Source organism: Ylistrum balloti, unplaced genomic scaffold, assembly GCF_031769215.1.
Source record: "Ylistrum balloti isolate Yb309-2 unplaced genomic scaffold, AGI_CSIRO_Ybal_v1 Utg369636, whole genome shotgun sequence".
Taxonomy (NCBI): domain Eukaryota; kingdom Metazoa; phylum Mollusca; class Bivalvia; order Pectinida; family Pectinidae; genus Ylistrum; species Ylistrum balloti.
The window spans coordinates 666,719-687,771 of record NW_026781899.1 but is presented as its reverse complement, the minus strand read 5'-3'; the positions used below and the strand labels follow the sequence as shown (position 1 = coordinate 687,771).

The following is a 21,053-nucleotide window of genomic DNA, read 5'->3' as shown; positions in this document are numbered from 1 at the left end:
GAATGAATTCTCTCTGTACCATCGCGTTAGAATTTTCTGGCGAAAAGAAATCATTTTACATTCGTTCGAGAAAAAACATTTTCACATTTTCACATTATATTTCCTGCCGAGTGAAACAATCTTTTGTAGGAGCACAAGTTTCCTCCTGGAAATTTCAGCGTCTATTCTGATGATTCCAATAATGTTTTCCACCATTTCTGATCTCGTGGACTTCGAGATATTTAACACGTGCTTCTCCGCGTAGTGTTAAATTGTCGTAGTAATCTGACATCTGAGATTGTCAGGTGTCACCAGAGCTCACATCCATAAAGAATAGAGAATATCACACAGACATCGCAGTGGTTAAAAGCTTACGATCGCGTGCAGTAAACTTCTACCCTTTTCACATACGCTTGTGAGTCCAGAATAGGGAAGCACTCTTCGCCTAGAAGCCATCTGAATTCGGTAGTTCTTGGCACAAAGTTTCCAAATATCAAAAAAGAGGATTTCGAGTTATTAAACGAGAATTTCCATGCTTTGCTATACTCATAGCAAATGTTAAGCATACGTTGAAGTTCTGTCGGAGAGACCGAAGTCAGGCCAATGTCATCAGCTAAGGTCGGGTAACCCAACCATATTTATAATCTGTGAACAGGGACGTATGATATAGAGCAGGGACACATATCATAGAGATAAGAACATGATGATGATGACGATGATGATGATGATGATGATGATGATGATGATGATGATGATGATGATGACGACGACTACGACGATCGGATGATTGGTCTGCAATTTGGAGACGACTTCCTGGCCTAATGATTGATCTTGTTGAGCTGTGTCTGAACTTCCGGTGGTGGAGGGGGTCCTTGTCTTCTGTATCCTGCCCAACATCTGGGCTTATATGGGCTCATGGACGACAATAAGCGCCTACTATTATTATCGAGAACCGCAAGAGGATTTTTTCGTGCGAGGTTGGACAATCCTCACACAGGCCACCGTTTAAAGTCCCGTCCGCCGGACTATGGTTAATTGTTAATTTGGTGATGGTGTGAAATCTACGATTTTGTGTCCCATCTAGAGATAAGAACCTCTGTCTAGTGTTTACTTATTTCTTGTGTCAGCTTCTGTGGTTGTTCACTGAGCCGTGAAGTCATCGAATTCCCTTCTTCTTACTGTAGTTATCAAATTTTATTTACTTGTACCGTAGTAAGTGACCGTACTGACCAGAGCCATTTTATAGGCCGGTGAGAAATGGATAGAATTTAAAAAAAAAATGATTCAAATAAATTAAAGTGACGTATCACAATACTTACAAGAGTCAATCGAACAATTACTAATCCACTGCCACCCCCCCCCCCACCCCTCCCCCCCCCCCCCCCCCCCTTTCTATTTTATTTATACCAACTAAAGCTGATTTTCTTCATATTTCGGACTGAAAGTGGTATACAATATTGGGAAGTAATTCAGTTGTAAATAGCTGAAACATGCATTTTGTTTTTAAAACATAAAATATTGTCACAAAAGTTTAGCACAATCCATTCAAAAATCAGTATGCTCTGTACATCTGTTTATTTTGAAAAGATAAGATATGGACGATTTTTAGAAACAGTTTATAAACACAGCAAGACTATTTTTCATTTTTTTCATGAATGCGTTACAAGAATATCTAGCTTCTTGTGTCTTTGTATTATACGGCCATGGACAGACGGAGCATAAACTGGGAGTTTCTTAAACGTCTAAGGATTATGTCTTTATAAACAGCTACATGACATCTTACATTTATACAGAGAAAGCAGAAGTGAAGCAAAGGCAAGCGGTTGTCCGCTTTCTACACAAACATATTGTTTTTGTTATTTCCATTGGCTAAATTTCTTTGTAAGCAAAGCACTCATAACCATCTGGATCCCACAGCATAAAACAGAAAAAATAAATAAAAGTTATGAAGATATGTAAAGTAACAAATAGAATCTAAATCCCTTAATCTCGATACCTTAAGTTCCTGAGATAAGAAAATTGGTGTTTTACTTGCGCATAAACCTATACCAGAAGAATCTCAAAAAAAAAATAATAATAAGAGATTTGCCTTCGAAATCTATAGGTGAAATCTGAGATAGAGTTCTGCTAGCAGAATCTATGGTTAGAGGCTGAGAACAGATGTATCAGTTAGAATAATAGATACAGAGATCACAATTCCCTTACCATGACCAACGTGAACACACAAGAGTCACAAAACGAGGACTGGGACAATATACATGAACAAAATTTCATTTATATTTCATGAACTTCCACTGCAGCAGACAAGGCTCTCCAATTTTGGTCATACTTTTTTTGTAATTTAATGAATTTATTGATAAAGATTTATTTTTAATAATTGTTAACAATCTTAAAACGAAACTTGTAGGAAACATATTTCCTCTTTCTTGGTTTTGCCATTATGTTAGTTTGTTATAATTTTTGGAGAGGGTTAAAATATTTTTTTGTAGTAACTTGTGCCCAGTCCATTTATTTGTTTTAAATCAACTACTCGCCTGCAATATTTACCTTATCTTTATTTATCTTTTAAAACAAAAAATAATAACGATGACTCGTTTTGAAAAAGAAAATCGATAAAGTGACTGACATTAAAAAGAAGATATTTTTTATGATTTAACATTTGTAACTGTAAGTTACTAAGACTGATTTACAAATACATGTTTTAACGTTACCTTCGCTATTTTACTTAAGTTCAAGTTGGAATTGAAGAAGAATAATAATAAGGAGAATGTATGAAGGTTGTGCCATTCCGTCACCAGTGCAATTTTTTAGACTCAATATCGGGGTGCCGAAAGTGTTTTATCGGCCGTGCTTTTTACAGCAAACGTTTACTTGACATTGATCAATTGTCAGGAAGCAGACAGCAATTGTGCACAGTTGTCATTCTGCTTTAGGCCTTGTTGAACCATGGTTTCCAGTCATGACCAACCGAAAACTTCATGAAGCAATTCTTTTCATCTCATCATTCCTTAGGTAAACGTTATTACATTGCACCATTTATTTACTTTTCTTATTTCAGTTGTTATAGATTCAGAATTTGCTTTTGTTTTGGAAATGACCAGAGAAAAGAACTCAATTGGTGTTATCTATAGAAAGCTTGTATGCAGTGAGAATTCGAATGCGAATTGCTAATTGCAAATTACTGATGTTATATGCTTAATGCTAATATCTAGATATATCAAAAGCACGTGCGAATTTATTGGTTACGATTCGATGTCGCTGGAAAATAGAAATAGTTTTGCATTAATTGTGGCTGTAAGGAAAACTTTAAATAGACATGTATGGATTTATGTCCATTGGGTAAAGGTTCTATTCAATGTTTTCATTGACAAAAAAAAAACAAAAAAACAAAAAAAAAAACATCAACAAAAAACCCAACATACACAAACACTCAAAATAAGAGAATACACATGTGGCCGGTTGTGTACATACCCACCTGCACAACCTATGAACTATACAGCTTTTGTGGTTTTGGTGAAGAAATGTGTACATACCCACCTGCACAACCTGTGAACTATACAGCTTTTGTGGTTTTGGTGAAGAAATGTGTACATACCCACCTGCACAACCTGTGAACTATACAGCTTTTGTGGTTATGGTGAAGAAATATGTAAATAAAATGTTTTGTAAAAGTTTTCAGGGAGTTTTAACAAAATACTGCAATGAAGCAATGCTGATCTTATACTTAATCAAATATGATTGATTAAATGAGATATCTTATTTTCAGTGTAAGATATCTTATTTACTAAACTAAGTATCTGATTCAATTTTCTTTATAGAATATCTTATTTACTAGACTAAATTAATTATATGTTAATATCTTATTTAGTAAATTAGATATCTCAGAAGCTTGAAATAAAATGTCTTATAAACAAACAAGATATCTTATAAAAAAATAAGACATTATGTAAACAAGCAAGATATCTTGATATTTCAATTTGATTTTGCCAGGTACTGAATCAACATTGCTCAATGAATAGATAACATCTTGGCTTGTCATACACAAGCAGTTACTTTATAGAACATACATAACTGTTTAAAACTCACATTTCATACCATACTTACAGTTGCCAGAGTTATTCTGCGTGAAATGGTCTGCCATATTTAGCAATCAGCATTTCGCTTTGAATATATGCAGGTATAGGAAGTTGCATAGCATATACATAAATTTGCAATTAGCATGTGATACCATCAATTAGCAATTCACATGCATTATGTGCTGGCTTTCCATAGTTATCTTTTTTGTTTGTTCGCTGAACCATGAAGGAAGCCCTTTATCTTTACATTTGTGATCATATCCGCTTTTCTGATTGGTTCAGACTATCTCTTTTTGATTGATCATGACCAAAACAAAAACAAAGCTGAGGCAAGATAGTCAGAACTTTTGGAACAACTTACCGGTACCTAGCTGTGCCATAATCTGCAAAAAGTAGCTATAATTGTAGTCTTGATAATTATGGTCAGTGTTATTGTCAACTATCCACCACTAACAAAAACTATAGGATTACAGTCCAAATCTGGCTACAGTTATTGTGGAAGGTTTAGATGTGAAATGATGGGGGAGGGGTTAGCTACATACTCACTTTACTACATATCATATGTGAACTTGTTAATTATGGATGCTATATATAGTTTAATTCTGTCAAAATTTCATCAACTGCTTATATGAATGGTCATTTTACATAAGAGGAGAGCACTACCCAGCAGTTATTTTTTTGTTTTCAATGTCCCTTGGTAAAACAAACAGGAGATACCCCCCAAATTTCCAATAGGCCTGCTTTAAGTCACCTTCCACACACATGCAGTGGAATACAACGGACCATATTCTATAGAGGTACTCATTGTGTACAGTCAAAGTTTCAGGCATCAGGACTGTACATGTATAGTTATCAGTCTAGACATTGGCAACTGCTAACATCTGTTTAGAATCTAAGCAAACAGAAAGATCAGCTTAGTATATGAAGTTAGTCATAAGTAGTTTAAAAGGTGGCCAACCAGCATTATAGAGCTTGTTGTAATGGTCAGTTTTAACAGCCTAAATCTCCCTCATGAAAATTCCAAAAAGTTAACATGTACGTGTTTATATGAAAATAATGCTATCATTGATTCTGAAATCTCCTGTTTTCTTTCAGTTTATCATGTACACAAAATGCCCAACAAGACTTTCATGTCAAGACAGCAGATGTAGACATGATGGACACCATTTTAGAAACTTACTGGGCATCACACTACCTTCAAAGAGATGGATACGATCACCATAGAAACACACGAGAATGTCAGCAAGTCAAATATGGTAATATGACATCATCAACAGTGGTAGCGAGAGATTTTCATGACAAGGATCTCCAACTTCCTCTGATGGAGTCACGTTATACATTTGAAGACATTGGACCTTTCTATAACAGAAAAACTGTGTTTATCCATTACACAGTGGTAAATAACCCCTTCAGGACTCTCTCTGTTCTGGAGCCATTAAAACAAGGAGGTTGTCAGGATGGTAAAACAGGTGATAGAGCTACTGTGGTGAAGAGTGCAGAACAGATGAAATGTATGGTAGCAATTAATGCGGGGCTGTTTAATACAACTTCAGGATCATGTCTTGGTAGGTTTTTTTGAGTGTATGTGTATTTTCTTGTATGTAAATGTGTTATACATGTACTGGTAATACATGTGTATATTCCTGGTACAAACTTGTGTATCGGTCGATTGTAGACTAATTATTGTGCTGATAGTGTTGACTTTGTAGTGTCAAAGTTTTAGTTACCTGTATGTCTTTTCCATTTAGAAGGCTTGATATATGTATAGATTGATCATATGAAAAATTTACCACCATAAGGATGTTTTTTGTGTACACATTAATATTTCACCTTGACGAAAATGAATGATGAAAAAAAGTCCATGGAAGCAAATGTTTTGCCTACTAACAAATTAATGCAGATCTGTGAATAACAAAAAAACAGAACTTTTTCATTTGAATACCCAGTCTGAAGGGTTCTATTTATCAGCAATTTTATTTTTGTCTCGGTTAATCTAAAAGAAGATTGGTGGTCGAGTGACACAGTTTTAACATACATTTCTTTAAGAAATGCAGGGTCTATTTATTGAATTAAATGGCTGACAGGCGACTATCTTGTATTTTGACAATGAAAGATTGTTATCACTGTTTGTCAATAAGTACAATATGGATCTTTCTCAAATTTTATATGAAAGTTCCCGTTAGTCTGTAGTTTTGCAATTTTGATTTTGGGACAGACCAGAAAAACAAAATGACTGACAGATGGCCATCTTGAATTTGACAGTTAAAGCTTGATGTCACTATTTCTTGAGAAGTACTGGATGGATCTTTCTCAAATTTTATATGTAGGTTCCCCTTAGTCCATAGCTGTACTTTTTTATCTTGAAAGTGATAAGAAATGACAAAACTGATGAAAGGCAACAAATCCTTTGAAAATTGCATATTATGCTTGGTATTTCGTAAGAGCAATTTTCAAATTTCATTTAATTAAATAAAAGAGGAAAGGAGAGAAAAGATTGAATAAGATCAAACTTTTAAATGAAGATCAAACAATGGTGGACATTTAGATCCTTCTTGGATCTCTTATCAATCTAAATTTACCTGTTTTAATTATCTGTAATGAAATTGAAATTAATGTTTATTTTAGGTAACGTTGTTAGCAATGGAAGGTTGGTTCAGGACTCTGGGGGAATACAAAATGCTCATTTTGGAATAAAGGCAAATGGTGAATTATTCTTTGGGTAAGTACACTGTAAATCAAATAGAAAAATTTTAGCCCACCATCATCAGATGGTGGACTGTTCAGATCACCCTTCGTCTGTGGTCTCTCGTCTGTGAACATTCCTTGTTATCTCTATTTCATGAGAACTACAGGACAGATCTCTTCCAAATTTCTTATGTAGGTTCCCCTTGGTGTTAGCTGTGGCGTTTTGATTTTGGGACTGATCAGAAAAACGTTATGAATGTCAAGCAACTATCTTGGATTTAAAAATTAAAGGTCATTATGCTAGAAGTATTTCTTCAAATATTCAAATTTCTTCAAAAATGAAGAAAAAAATAAAGAAAAGAAGGAAAAAGATCTAACTTTTAAAGACCAAATAAAGATAAAAAAATATTGGATTGCATGTTTGGGTAAGATCGCTTGCTTTAAACATAGAAGGGGTTTGTAGTAGATATTTGTTGTAGATAGCACTACAAGACTAACTAGATTTTTTTCTGTGTATCTGTGGGGCCAACTTTGGGTCCCATTCCAAATGGAGTTTGTTTTATAATATAGCCAAATTCTTAAATGATAGTGTACTGCTTAAATTTCCTTCACAATTGATCATTTTTCTAAGCATCTGAAAATGAAATAAAAAGTCTATTTCTGATATGAGGGGGAAAAACATTTAATGTTTTACAGTGTATAATATGCATGATTCTTGTATATCTTGTAGCTTGTATAAGAGAATTATCATTTTCAAGACAAAAAAATCTATTCACGTCTTGTTTGCTTTCAAGTTTGGTTACCCGTAACTTAACTTGGTTACGGGTAACCAAGTTAAGTTAGGGATAACCAAGTTAAGTTACAGGTAACAGGAATCCGATGGACACAATTCCATTACTCAGTATTTTTGTTGTTAAAGGTACTTGTCGGAGATTGACCTGATTGCCGACGATTTTCTACAGTTGGTTGGAGGTGTAATCTGGCTTGTCCGCAATGGAGAAGTATACGTCTCCGATAGTCTAAAGATAGAATGTGCGGATATGCAGGAAACAGGTAATGGTAAAACAGTGTCTCTTCAGTATAATTCAGTGTTTTTGTTGTTAATGTGAAAAACTGATTCATTTTACTGCATTCCTTTTTTTATATGTAGTAATTTTACAAATAACATTAGACTTGCTACATAAACATTCATTAGAACTTTTAGTTCAATTTACACATAGAACAATAACTCTTTAAGCTTATATAGATATTTTGTAAAATCTGAGATAGGTTTTTGTACAAGCACTGTTATTTATGCTAATTTCATATAATAATTGGACTGGAAATGTCTCTCTTTGTTGTTTGTAGGGTCTCTGGAGACATTCACAAACATTGTATCGGCAAGAACTGCTGTGGGTGTAGACAAGGAAGGACGAGTTTTGTTGATACAAGTGGATGGCAAGTCCTTCAGCAGGGGGTCAGTTTTCTCTACTTCTTTCAGCCAAAAAATCACCAGATACTTGTGCAGCACTTAAATTATTAGCTCACCTGCCCAATGGGAAAGTGTTCAAATAAATAACCTTGACCCACTTTCAACATCACAGGGAGATGTGTTGAAATCTTTTAATTTTTCATAGATTAAATAACTAAGCAATTCTGTGTATTGATGTTTGGCCTGAAGCATGCTAGGATGAAAGGGTACAAAGATTTTGACTCATTGACAAGGTCATAGAGGTCAAATACATAAATTCTTCAAGAAACTTATTCTCAATAACAAGAAGAGTTTACCCACCTGTGGATAATTTACACATTTCAGTATATTCTGAGTGTATATTTTTCAGTGTCAGCCTAGAAGAGTTTGCCTACCTGTGGATAATTCACACATTTCAGTATATTCTGAGTGTATATTTTTCACTGTCAGTCTAGAAGACTTTACCCACCTGTAGATAATTTACACATTTCAGTATACTCTGAGTGTATATTTTTCAGTGTCAGCCTAGAAGAGTTTGCCCACCTGTGGATAATTAACACATTTCAGTATATTCCAAGTATGTATTTTTCAGTGTCAGCCTAGAAGAGTTTGCCCACCTTCTGTTGACATATGACATAGTTGATGCTATCAATCTTGATGGTGGAGGATCATCAACATACGTCATCAATGGGACAGTTGTTAACTTCCCTTCTGACAAGTGGTAGGTATCTAGTGGGACGTATCACTGACCCTTCTGACAAGTGGTAGGTATCTAGTGGGACCTATCACTGACCCTTCTGACAAGTGGTAAGTATCTAGTGGGACCTGTCACTGACCCTTCTGACAAGTGGTAGGTATCTAGTGGGGTCTATCACTGACCCTTCTGACAAGTGGTAGGTATCTAGTGGGACCTATCACTGATCCTTCTGACAAGTGGTAGGTATCTAGTGGGATGTATCACTGACCTTCTGACAAATGGTAGGTATCTAGTGGGGTCTATCACTGACCTTCTGACAAGTGGTGGGTACCTAGTGGGGTCTATCACTGACCTTCTGACAAGTGGTAGGTATCTAGTGGGACGTATCACTGTCCCTTCTGACAAGTGATAGGTATCTAGTTGGATGTATCGCTGTCCCTTCTGACAGGTGGTAGGTATCTAGTGGGACCTATCACTGATCCTTCTGACAAGTGGAAGGTATCTAGTGGGACCTCTTAGCTGATCTGAACACTTCACTTTAATATCAAGGTTACATTTAACATGCTTTCCCGATTTATTAAACAGATTGAAAACAATTCAGTGTTTAATTTCAATGTCTTCAGGCTGTTTTTCTAGCTTAAAAATTGAAAAGGATGTAGTTATGAAAATCAGGGGAAATGTTAATAATTTATACATCAGATCTATACAATTAATAAGTTCAGTCCATCTCCCCGCAAAAGTACTACAAAATGTTGTGATTTGTCTTGTTCAACACTAAAATTTGATGTAAAATCAATTCTATAAAATATTTTTTTTGTCCTTACGCTTGAGTAAATGCTGATTATAAAAGAGCTGTCCAGCTGTGAGAGTTGATTTTTAAGACGAATTGTAGGCTTGACAGTTTTATTTCATCTGATTGCAGTTCAGATGATTCCAGGTTCCACTGCGGTAGAAAAGTGTCAACCATTTTATGTGTCCATGATGTGGAGTGTGTTCCCACAGACTGTTCAGGCCATGGACAATGTAAAATGGGGAGATGTGAGTGTGACGCTCCGTGGATCGGTACTGCATGTGACACCCTCCAGTGTATCAACAACTGTTCATCTCAAGGAAGCTGTACCTCAGGTGATTGCTGTCTCTTTCTGAGTTTATATTAACAGTTTCTGAGATATATGTACAGTATTCAGCAATTTAAAGATTTTGGACGTAAAGTTTTCCTGATAACTTTTAGAGTATTATTAGGTACAAGAATTTCAGGACACAGTTACTCAAATCTTGGTTAGATTTAACCAGTGATTAGTGAACAATTTGAAATATGAATCATACAAAAATTAGAAGATTCTTTAATAATTCACAGCTGTAGGTTTGTTATTACAAATCAGATTTCAATTTTACTTTGAATACCAACGTTTTTTCAGAAACAAAAATGAATTTTTTCACTTGGCGCTGGTTGATTCTAACCAACCTTTGAGCAACTCTGGCAAGTTTTCCTGACAGATTAACCACTGGATTTATTGATACACAGCATGTCCTTTGTCTCAATTTAGATGGCAGCATCTTTACTTATATGTTTATGATATCCTAAATCCAAACATTATAAAGAACAAAATGATGTATTTTGAGGCTCTGAACTAGGGAGATTAGATTGCAAGGTAAATCAATTTAAAAAGTTCCTTAATAGATAAATTAAAAGATAGATGGTTGTGGTCTATTTATCCTAGTTACCCTCTCCTGTTACAGTGGTGCTAAAACCAGGGCAATTTAATTTCTCTTGGTTTATTAAGTGATTTACATTGTTACCTACTTACACATGTCAAAGAGAATGGAGACCCAGTTTAGAATTCACACAATCATGCTTTATAACAATTAGAGTAAACTTAGTTTACTCATTTTTTTCATTTAATATATCATCCTCGATACTCCAGGAGATTACGATCACTTCCACTCTATGCACCCCTGGAACATTTCTTGGCAAAATTGAAGGTTCTATATGGAACACCTTGTGGACAAGGCAAAAGCACTAGTTCCATTTTTGATGTACATCAAAAAGAGACTTGAGGTCCATAATGGTATATTGGCTTTGAAGTTGGGTGTTGCTCTTTTGCTATCTTCAAAAGGAGTGTGTCAGCCTGTGATTGGTCAATTTTTTCTCCTTTAACCAATCAAATTACTTCCCTTGTGCCTTCAATTTTGTCATGACATGTTCCAGGGGTGCAGAGAGCAAAAGTGATTGTAACCACTGGAGTATTGAGGATGTTAACATCTTCAAAAATATTACACTTTATAAATATACATCTGGGATAGGAAACAAGCTTAAAGCTTATTTCAATTCCTTTATCTGAAAACCAGGGTTGATATGGACTAATATGTACTTTGGCCTTCCTCATATCTAATTTGACAGTTACATATCTTAGATGGCTGTGACTGTGACGCTGGTTGGCATGGTGATGACTGCAACCAATCCTGTTCATCTGGGCAATATGGGAAAGGATGTATCCATGAGTGTGTTTGTCTCCATGGAGCCAGTTGTAACCCTGTAGATGGTACATGTGACTGTCCGATAGGGAAAACTGGTGCAGCATGTGACCAAGGTAGGGGCAGATAACTCTTCATTTATCAATTAAGTGCATGTTTGGATCATTTTGGAAGTATTACCATTTGCGTGAAACTATTTCAGAATACACAGAAATCTTTTTTTTTCAGAAATATTTAACTTTAACAATACTACTAATAATTCATTTTCTACATTTGTTTAGCCTGCCCATTTGGTTATTATGGTGAACACTGTAAACAACTGTGCTTGTGCCAAGATGGCTGCCCATGCCATGCAGTAACAGGAAGTTGTAACTTTACTGATCTTGACCAGGATCTATTTCTAGGTTCGTATAAGTGTTGCTCTTGAAATTCAGCTTCTTCAATATTTTTCAAATTTTAATATTTAAGAAAACTTTAGGTTATTATTTGAAATATCTTGGCTAAAAAAAATCAGCTGTATTGAAACTAAGCTAAAATGTAGATTTCTTGGCCTTGCCAACTTATGCCATGAAGTGTTTCCCAGTATTAATGCTAGGAAGTGTTTGTAAGATATGAAGGTGGCGCTAACTCCGAATGTTTGACAATTTTCACAATTTAGACAATTGACAAATAGTATATGTGACCTTGACCTCAGTTCCCTGTAACCTTGAATTATCCAGGGTATTTTTGGGATTGGATCATGTGTCCATGAAAAATGAACTCTTCCAAGGTATTGTTGGGATTGGATCAAGTGTCCATGAAAAATGAACTCTTCCAAGGTATTGTAAGATTTGGATCAGTATGGGTCTATATCACAACTACAGCTGACCTCGGATGAGTCCATGTTAAAGGATTATAGGGTCAAGATTACATTTACCAAATAAGAAAATTTTCAAACATGTATACTATTTAACAGTTATCACGGCTTTTATATCTTACAGACATATTTAGTTGGTAGTTGTAAAAACATGATCATTATTGATAGATGTAACAGTAAGCAATTATTACCTAGTATCTTAGGGCAGTAAGGAGTTTGAATAACAATTTTTATATCTACATGGTATCATTCCAGCTGGACAGTGTTATGCCAAAGCTACCATCAAACAAAGACAGCTAGTTCCTGATCAGTCTGAGGACTACAGGTACATATATCAATCTTTCTTTATGGGAAGCGTAGAATTCATTATGCAATTTAAAATGTGCAGGTGTAATACTAAAAATATACACACGACCTGGTGCAAATTTGCGCCACATATCTTTACTGTTAGACAGAAATCAGTGATAAACAGTACAGCATAAGTACTTGAAATACATATTTTGGCATTTATCAATTTTTACTCAATACATGTATTTATTTCTAATGCTATAAGTAGATTTCAATATCTTTATCCAAGAGGGATAAGTAACATTTAAAAAATTGGTATTAATCTTCAAATTCTGAAGCCCTTTTAATTTCTTAAGACTTAGTGATGAACATATATTTATTTTCTTTACAGTTGTTCTATGTTTTGTTTCAGACTGATGCAGATGGGCTTTGCAGTTCTAGGTCTCGTAGCTTCCATAAGTGCCGTGTTGAATATAATATTAGCATACAAACTATTCACCAAACCAAAGCAACGAATGAAGTACAGACCGCCACAGTCGTCTAACTCCAGTCACATGTTCATGTTCCAGGGCGTATCTACCTCGGATGATGAACTCTCGTCACTCAGCGAATACTCTAAGGCCGAAACAACTTTCACTCAAAGTGAAAGATTAAAAGATAAAAACACAAAAGATTTAGATTTATTTTCTAAGGACAATACATAGCTTTCTTATCATTAAGTTTGAATTATATTTTTGGGAACTAGATAACACATTATAAGCTAAAATATTAAAGTATTAATATCATATGTATAGTTCTAGTTGGAAGCTTTATGGAGACTGGTATTTCCAGATTAAGGATATATGTCCTTTTAACAGGTTATGGAATTATGGATAAATACACAATGTTTATCTTAATTTGGGAACAAAATTTTTTTTTCCTCCTGTAAAGGGAGGGTTAGCAGGAATGCTGTTTGTATCCCCTGCAATATATTGTCTAAATCCCTTAAAGGGATATTCTGCCCAAGTTGCAAAATCCTTGCTACTCTGTACCTTTTAAGACCTCATTTTTATGACTTGTAAAACTATTTTTAGCATCAAAACATCTATCCTGTGGTTAGATTGGACAGACAAAGTTGATAGGAATACTTCCAGCCAAACTATCTAATTATAGTGCATTGGGAAATCAGAAATGTCTAATTATAGCGCATTGGGAAATCAGGAACTGAAAATCGCTGGATCATAGATTTTATGCAGAGTATTGGGTAAATACGCAAGTGTGTATGCTGTTCACTAAAATTTCTGCTGGGGTTATAATTTGATAACCTCATTAGCCTTATTTTTCTGGTTTATTTTAGAATTTACACAGACGTTTCATTCTGTTCCATTTATAACAATGCGAACCAGTTATGACAATCAGGGTCGTGTAAATGTTTGTAAATCAATCTCACTAGATCTATATAGAATTTCCGAAAATTTAATATCATATATTTGTTAAAATGATAAATTGAGGTGTTTGATTTCCTTAAGAACATAAGTCGACGACTTTGTATCATTTTCATCAAAAGTATCCTGTGAAATCGTAACTTGTGCAGAATATTCCTTTAATTAGACTATGTACATTGTGCTACTGGTTATATATAGTAAACAGCTGGGTTGGAGTATATAATACTACATACATAATACACTGTTATTTATTATAAATTGTTGTTGATGTAAATACACTACCTCAGGTAGTTCATGAATCATTCATACTGTTGAAAATAAGTCCTGTCTCAGGTCATATGAAACATATTAACGAATGTGCTAATTTGTGCAATACTGTCATCGTAATAGAAATGATCTTTTGAAATCTTTTGTCAGAGATATATCAGAAGTCAGTTGATACTTCGAACTGAAGGCAATTTCATCTTTTTTTTTTTTGTCCTGTTGAAAAGACATTAAAAATAGTATTTTTTAAGTTTAACCATCAATTGAAAATTTAATGACCTACTGTATATATATCCTCCCTCATACTTACTGTTTATTTTTATTAAATTAGTAAATTTCTCCAGATATACATTTTATTATTGCTCAATATGAAAAGTGCTAAAAGGAGCAAAAATTTAAACTGCAGACAAAAGTTTGACTGCTGTGCAAGTTTCCACGTCAACAGAAGTCAGTTTAAAGACTTCGTAGGAAGTTTTCAGAGTTCATCTATTTACACTTAGTTTCTATCCACAAATATGACAAAGAGTTTGATTGCGATAGGATCATTGTGGGAAATTTTCTATGAAACTGTTTATCAACTCACATACTCTGTGACAACATACTGGTTTTCATTGTCATGAGCCATGTGATCAATATCTATATCTTTACTTTTTAAAAATAATCCTGTTAGTCAGCATTTTTGCAAATCTCATCTTTGATATCTAGATCCTGATATATAACTACTGAACCTGACATTGTGACAAGATGTTGACCTTCAGTGTACAGATCCTGACATTGTGACAAGATGTTGACCTTCAGTGTACAGATCCTGACATTGTGACAAGATGCTGACCTTCAGTGTACAGATCCTGACATTGTGACAAGATGTTGACCTTCAGTGTACAGATCCTGACAATGTGACAAGATGTTGACCTTCAGTGTACAGATCCTGACATTGTGACAAGATGTTGACCTTCAGTGTACAGATCCTGACATTGTGACAAGATGTTGACCTTCAGTGTACAGATCCTGACAATGTGACAAGATGCTGACCTAGAGTGTACAGATCCTGACATTGTGACAAGATGTTGACCTTCAGTGTACAGATCCTGACATTGTGACAAGATGTTGACCTTCAGTGTACAGATCCTGACATTGTGACAAGATGTTGACCTTCAGTGTACAGATCCTGACATTGTGACAAGATGTTGACCTTCAGTGTACAGATCCTGACAATGTGACAAGATGCTGACCTTCAGTGTATAGATCCTGACAATGTGACAAGATGTTGACCTTCAGTGTACAGATCCTGACATTGTGACAAGATGTTGACCTTCAGTGTACAGATCCTGACATTGTGACAAGATGTTGACCTTCAGTGTACAGATCCTGACAATGTGACAAGATGCTGACCTTCAGTGTACAGATCCTGACAATGTGACAAGATGCTGACCTTCAGTGTACAGATCCTGACATTGTGACAAGATGTTGACCTTCAGTGTACAGATCCTGACATTGTGACAAGATGCTGACCTAGAGTGTCCAGACACTGACAATGTGACAAGATGCTGACCTTCAGTGTACAGATCCTGACATTGTGACAAGATGTTGACCTTCAGTGTACAGATCCTGACATTGTGACAAGATGTTGACCTTCAGTGTACAGATCCTGACAATGTGACAAGATGCTGACCTTCAGAGTACAGATCCTGACATTGTGACAAGGTCTGACCTTCAGAGTACGGATCCTGACATTGTGACAAGATGCTGACCTTCATTGTACAGATCCTGACAGTGTGACAAGTTAACCTTGGTCTCTTGTTATGCCTATCTGGTTTTAAGACTGATCAGAAAAAACAGAATGACTTGTAGACAACCATCTAGAATTTTGAAAAAAGAAAGTTTGTTATAGCTATTTCTTGAGAAGAACAGGATGGATCTCAAATGTTAAGTGCAGATTCCCCCTGGTCCCTTTTTGTGCCCGTTTGATTTTGAGGCTGATGTAAAAAAACGGTATGGCTGACAGGGGGCCATCTTGTTTTTGTCACCATTTCTTGAGAAGTAGTGGAAAGATCTCTCTAAAATTTTGTGTTTAGGTTCCCCTTGGTCCATCATCATGCCTCTTTGATTTTAAGACTGATCAGAATATGAATATGGCCAACAGGTAGCCATCTTGGAATTTTATAATGAAAGTTTTTTATCATTATTTTGTAAAGAGTACTGAATGGAATGTTAATTTTCAAATTTCATAGAGAGATTCACCTTGGTCCCTAGTTGTGCCAGTTTGATTTTAGGTTGGATCAGAAGAAGAAAATTGAAAACAGGTGGCCATCTTAGATTTCATCAATGAAAGTTTTTATTGCTATTTCTTCAGATGAATGTTCAAATTTTGTATAATTAAAAAAAAAAACAGGAGAAAAGAAAAAAAAGGGGAAAATAATCCAATGGTGGGTGCCAAAATCCCTCTGTGATCTCTTGTTGAAGTATCCAATACAGGAACAGTATTATAACTATTGTCATATATGATGTTATATATGACTGTTTTGTAGAATTATTGTCATATTATCTACAAGTTAACAATCCTATGTCATTTGTTTGTTGATCAATGTAAATGAAATCCATATTTGTAAACGGTGGAAATGGAGTACATTCCAGATCAAAATATCTGTGATATTCGTATATTGACCTTGTCATCCTACTATGTGTAATATATTCACAACTAAATCAATTCCTACTATGCAGACACTTCAAAAACTTTTCATACTATACTTGGTCTCGGTTCCAGGAGGCATGTAACTAGAATAAATCATCTTGTGAATTTGTTTTTGTATATGGAGTATGGAGGCATTCAACGGGATAAAGGTTACAGCTGTGGGCGGTTACATCTGATCATCATCTATGTTATAACTATAAAATGTAATTTTCATTACAAGCTGAATTTAGCTCATAGATTTGTACCTCATCTTTCTTTTTGTATTTTCATCAACATGTAAAAGGGGTGTGGCAGGAAAGGGGCATGATGTAAAATGTCTCGTTTTATTTAAAGTTATGGAATAAAAATCACTATGTTATGGATATCTGTTTATTCTTTCTTTTTTTACTCAGATTTTGTTACGTTAAATTTCAAAGACGAATATTTTGCTGTTTTTCTGATGTCCTTTTTCTGATGTCCTTGGCTGAGAAAATGTTAATTTGATAAATATAGAGACAAATATTTAGTCCTTTTTCTGATGTCCTCGGCTACGGAAAGTTAATGTTATATTATGGGACATAAACTAACCTCTAAGTCAGTGTTATCTTACAATAATAGTTTACATAAAAAACCGAGTAAGAACAGAAAATTGTACCCAATTTTCCAGGGATTGAAGCTATACGTATGGGATACATTGCTCATTATTATTCCTGAGTCCCTACATGGGTGCCAGTGAATATCAATACTCTGCTAGGATTCGAACCCGAGACACCTGCCTTACTAGTCTATTGCTTAACTGAACAAGCTGAAGAGAAGTTCTCTCCAGCCAAGCGCTATATTGCGGGTGGTATTTTCCAGGGTAATATTTGTTTTTCCATTATACAAACATTTAGAGCACACATCTTCCTTTTTTCTCACGCTAACTCAGAGGTAAAATGTTGGTAACTTGTTCTTGCTCCACATTTAACCCGCCACATCACCAAAGACAATATATTGTCCAAAATTTGAGGTGATTTGTGAGTCATACTCTAGAAATTAAAAATATGGACTTATGATAAATAGATTTAATAACGTATTTCACCATGGAATGTTTTAATAATCAACAAAAATCAACACAATCAAGATTTAAATTTTATTCATCTTCGGTTACATTTTAACATTTCAAATTAGTACTTAGGATACATTATTTTAAAATTAAACCATCTAGACTAGCTAAGACCATTATAAAAAAAAATTGTAAACAAAATACACCCATATACCCAATAATTCCTTAAATCTTTCGTATACATTAACAAACACATACTTTTAGAATTACACATGGGAAATTGCATAGTTTAAAATAAAAAAAGCACCTGTCCAGCTAAAAAGGGAAAAAAATAAGCTGTGAGTTGTAAAATTTTAGAAAAAGAATTTATAAATGACAAGAAAAGCTTGCAATATTAGAGATTGGAGTAGATCAATATTATAGAATGTTATAGATATATCATAGAATGTAATAGATCCAACATTGTAGAATGTAATAGATCAATATTATAGAGTATTATGGATCTATATTATACACAATTATAAATCAATATTATTGGCATGCAATAAAATTTTCTGTGTAAATGACAATGATATGAAACACAACACAATATAAAAAAACATAACTTTATAATTATGAATACAGGTCTTAGTGATGTCACATGTACAAAATGAGTAGCATATATCATGGACTGAATAGATATGATATTATAACAATACTTATGGTCCATAACAGTAAGAGAACATTAAACTTGGGTTTTTTTAGCTGCTAATTGAGAGTTTGTTGGGACTAAATGTATTGACTTTTAACATTGCTTCACAGGATTCAAGCTTATACATGGAAGGGTTAAGGCCCTGTAACGATCAAGCATGATGATTAGGGCGTCGAGATACAAAGTAGGATAAATTTAATTTAATATTACAGACACAAACACATGTAAAACTGGGGCACATTTGAAGTCCCGAATTAAAAACACTGTAAACAAGAGAAGTGTATTGAATTTTATGTACATAAACATGTAAACAAATATTATTGCGTATATTACCATACACAACATCCGTACCCGTAATTCGCTTCAAGTCAGTTGACAGCAGTAACGATAACTAAGTAGATGACTAGAAACTGGGTACACTTTTTTTTTTATCTTATTTTCCTGTAAACATTTTGAAATTCCAGAAAACACCTTATTAAAACCTTGTTAAAATTTCTCTTTTACTAATTTAACATTTCTGTTAAAATCTTGATTCACACAGTCAACTATGATATTACATAATATATCTCTACCAATAAAACTGTATCTGGTGACAAGCTTACCCACATCTATTGCAGTTTCAGTAGAGATTCCATCAAATACTTTATGAAAGTTCTGTAATTAGCCCACCTCTCAACTTTGATTTAGAAATTCTAGTGTTGGCCCTGTGAAGCATGAATAAAATTTCACACACTACAACTGTCTACCGTCTTAGAAAATGTTCAAGATGCAAATATCCCTGTCAAGTTTTCAAATATGATATTCACATTTACATCTACCGGGTATTTGTAGTTAAGGAAATTCACATTTCTCAGAGGTCTGAGACATGTGTTAAAACAGGACATTTTAACATTTCCTGTGTATAAATGTATCCATCACCTCCACACCATGACTTACTTATCGACTTCACACTATCATTTCTGCATCCAACCAATCACCCAAAAAACGAGTACTCATGACTTTCATTTCTGAAAGACGACAACTTCTGAAAGCTTTAGATATCTCGAGAGTTGAATTGATTACTTGTGCTAGGCTATATCCAAACAAAATCAAGGAAAATGGACGTTGAAAATTTAAGATCTGATATCTATGGGCGGATATGGATGGGTAAGGGCATTAAAATAGGCCCCCAACCATGTCTTAACCAATCAAACAATAGTACAACTAAAAATATCATTTAAAATTTTGTAAAAGGAATAAATGTGACTTTTAAAATAAAGCTTCCTAGGAAATAATGGATACAAATATGACAAACCAGCTGTATTTAGAAAGGTATGATCATTGAAGATATCAGTGTTAAAAAAGATATACAAATTTCAGGCTTCATGCCATGATAACATGTTTAAACACATCCCAATATTGACTGATCAGTGTGAGCTCAACAAATATGTGTTGTTGTAAGAGATTTTGAAATGCTGAAGGGAAAGGTTTAAAAACTAATTTGCATTTCCTTGGACAAGTATTTAACTAAAGCATTAGTTTAACAATAACTGATCAGATTTCATAGGAAAGAATATTATCTGATTGACTGATTGACGAGTGTAGGGTTATCATAAGCTGCAGTGTTTTTCACAACCAAAGACCTGTATCGGCACTAGAGGTTTGTGTTCCTCTTCCCCGTAACTTTCTCAGCATCATTTTGTTGTCAGATGATCGTGATTATGAGGGAACATGTTAATAGGTACTAAAAATCTGTGTCAGTGCCGGGGGTTTGTGTTCTTCTATTCTGCGGAGACCTAACGTATCCTTCTGTGCTTCATCGGCCTCTCTCTGTAGATGTCGAACAAACTTGCGTCGCCATTGTGTTGCAAGAATAATAGCACTGATGTCGTCTTCAGATCCATCCTCTGGCATCACCAGACCCTGGTAATATAGATATAAAACTAATGACACTAGTTATGAAAATATAGAATATGCCACAAAGGGCTGGTACTAAACAGGGACAAGGGGGCCCATAGACTCTTGCACATTAAGGACCATATTTTAAACACAGCATAGCCGAATTGACTTACCTGGTTCATGCGGTAGCACAATAAAAAAAATCATATTCATTTTACAAAAATAGATAAACAAGTTAATATGTTAATCACCCTTGTTGGCATGAAAGAAGCAGGCAAGGAGTCTTACTGAGGTAGGAAAGCTGAGAACCTGGGAAGAACCCGGGAGGTCAGACAGGCAACCCCTAACTTTCACACCCTTATAAGGAATCAAACCCCAGATATCTAGATGAAAGAGACGTGCATTACCACTGTGTCCCCTGACCATCCATCTATTTTACATAAGTAAGATCACCATTAAATCTGCTGTCACTGCAATCTTATCACCTTCTCATCACACTAATTCCAACTTCCTGTACTTTCAATTATACTACAACGGAAAAGTCACATGATTTCATTACCATATCATACGTGTA

The 21,053-nt window shown here is 34.8% G+C and overlaps 2 protein-coding genes across 2 annotated transcripts in view; one reads left to right on the top strand and one right to left on the bottom strand.

Moving 5' to 3' along the window:
• The first annotated feature begins 2,910 nt into the window (after nucleotides 1-2,910).
• LOC132553498 (N-acetylglucosamine-1-phosphodiester alpha-N-acetylglucosaminidase-like) lies at nucleotides 2,911-13,237 on the top strand. The gene is made up of 11 exons (XM_060217752.1): nucleotides 2,911-2,991; nucleotides 5,151-5,620; nucleotides 6,681-6,774; nucleotides 7,660-7,793; nucleotides 8,088-8,196; nucleotides 8,783-8,911; nucleotides 9,810-10,012; nucleotides 11,302-11,478; nucleotides 11,644-11,766; nucleotides 12,474-12,543; nucleotides 12,919-13,237. The coding sequence occupies exons 1-11, from the start codon at nucleotides 2,939-2,941 to the stop codon at nucleotides 13,208-13,210; spliced, it is 1,854 nt and encodes a 617-aa protein (XP_060073735.1). The 5' UTR covers nucleotides 2,911-2,938; the 3' UTR covers nucleotides 13,211-13,237.
• Nucleotides 13,238-18,461: 5,224 nt separating this feature from the next.
• LOC132553356 (uncharacterized) overlaps nucleotides 18,462-21,053 on the bottom strand; it is a 29,373-nt gene continuing 26,781 nt past the window's right edge. Inside the window, exon 30 of the mRNA XM_060217595.1 lies at nucleotides 18,462-20,503. Coding sequence (XP_060073578.1) covers nucleotides 20,315-20,503 — 189 coding nt within the window. The 3' untranslated portion in view covers nucleotides 18,462-20,314. The remainder of the gene's footprint in view (nucleotides 20,504-21,053) is intronic.

Coding starts and splice junctions, on each gene's coding strand:
- LOC132553498 (XM_060217752.1), top strand. CDS start 2,939: ATGACCAACCGAAAACTTCATGAAGCAATTCTTTTCATCTCATCATTC. Junction 11,479..11,643: donor TGGTGCAGCATGTGACCAAG/GTAGGGGCAGAT, acceptor ACATTTGTTTAG/CCTGCCCATTTGGTTATTAT. Junction 12,544..12,918: donor GATCAGTCTGAGGACTACAG/GTACATATATCA, acceptor GTTTTGTTTCAG/ACTGATGCAGATGGGCTTTG.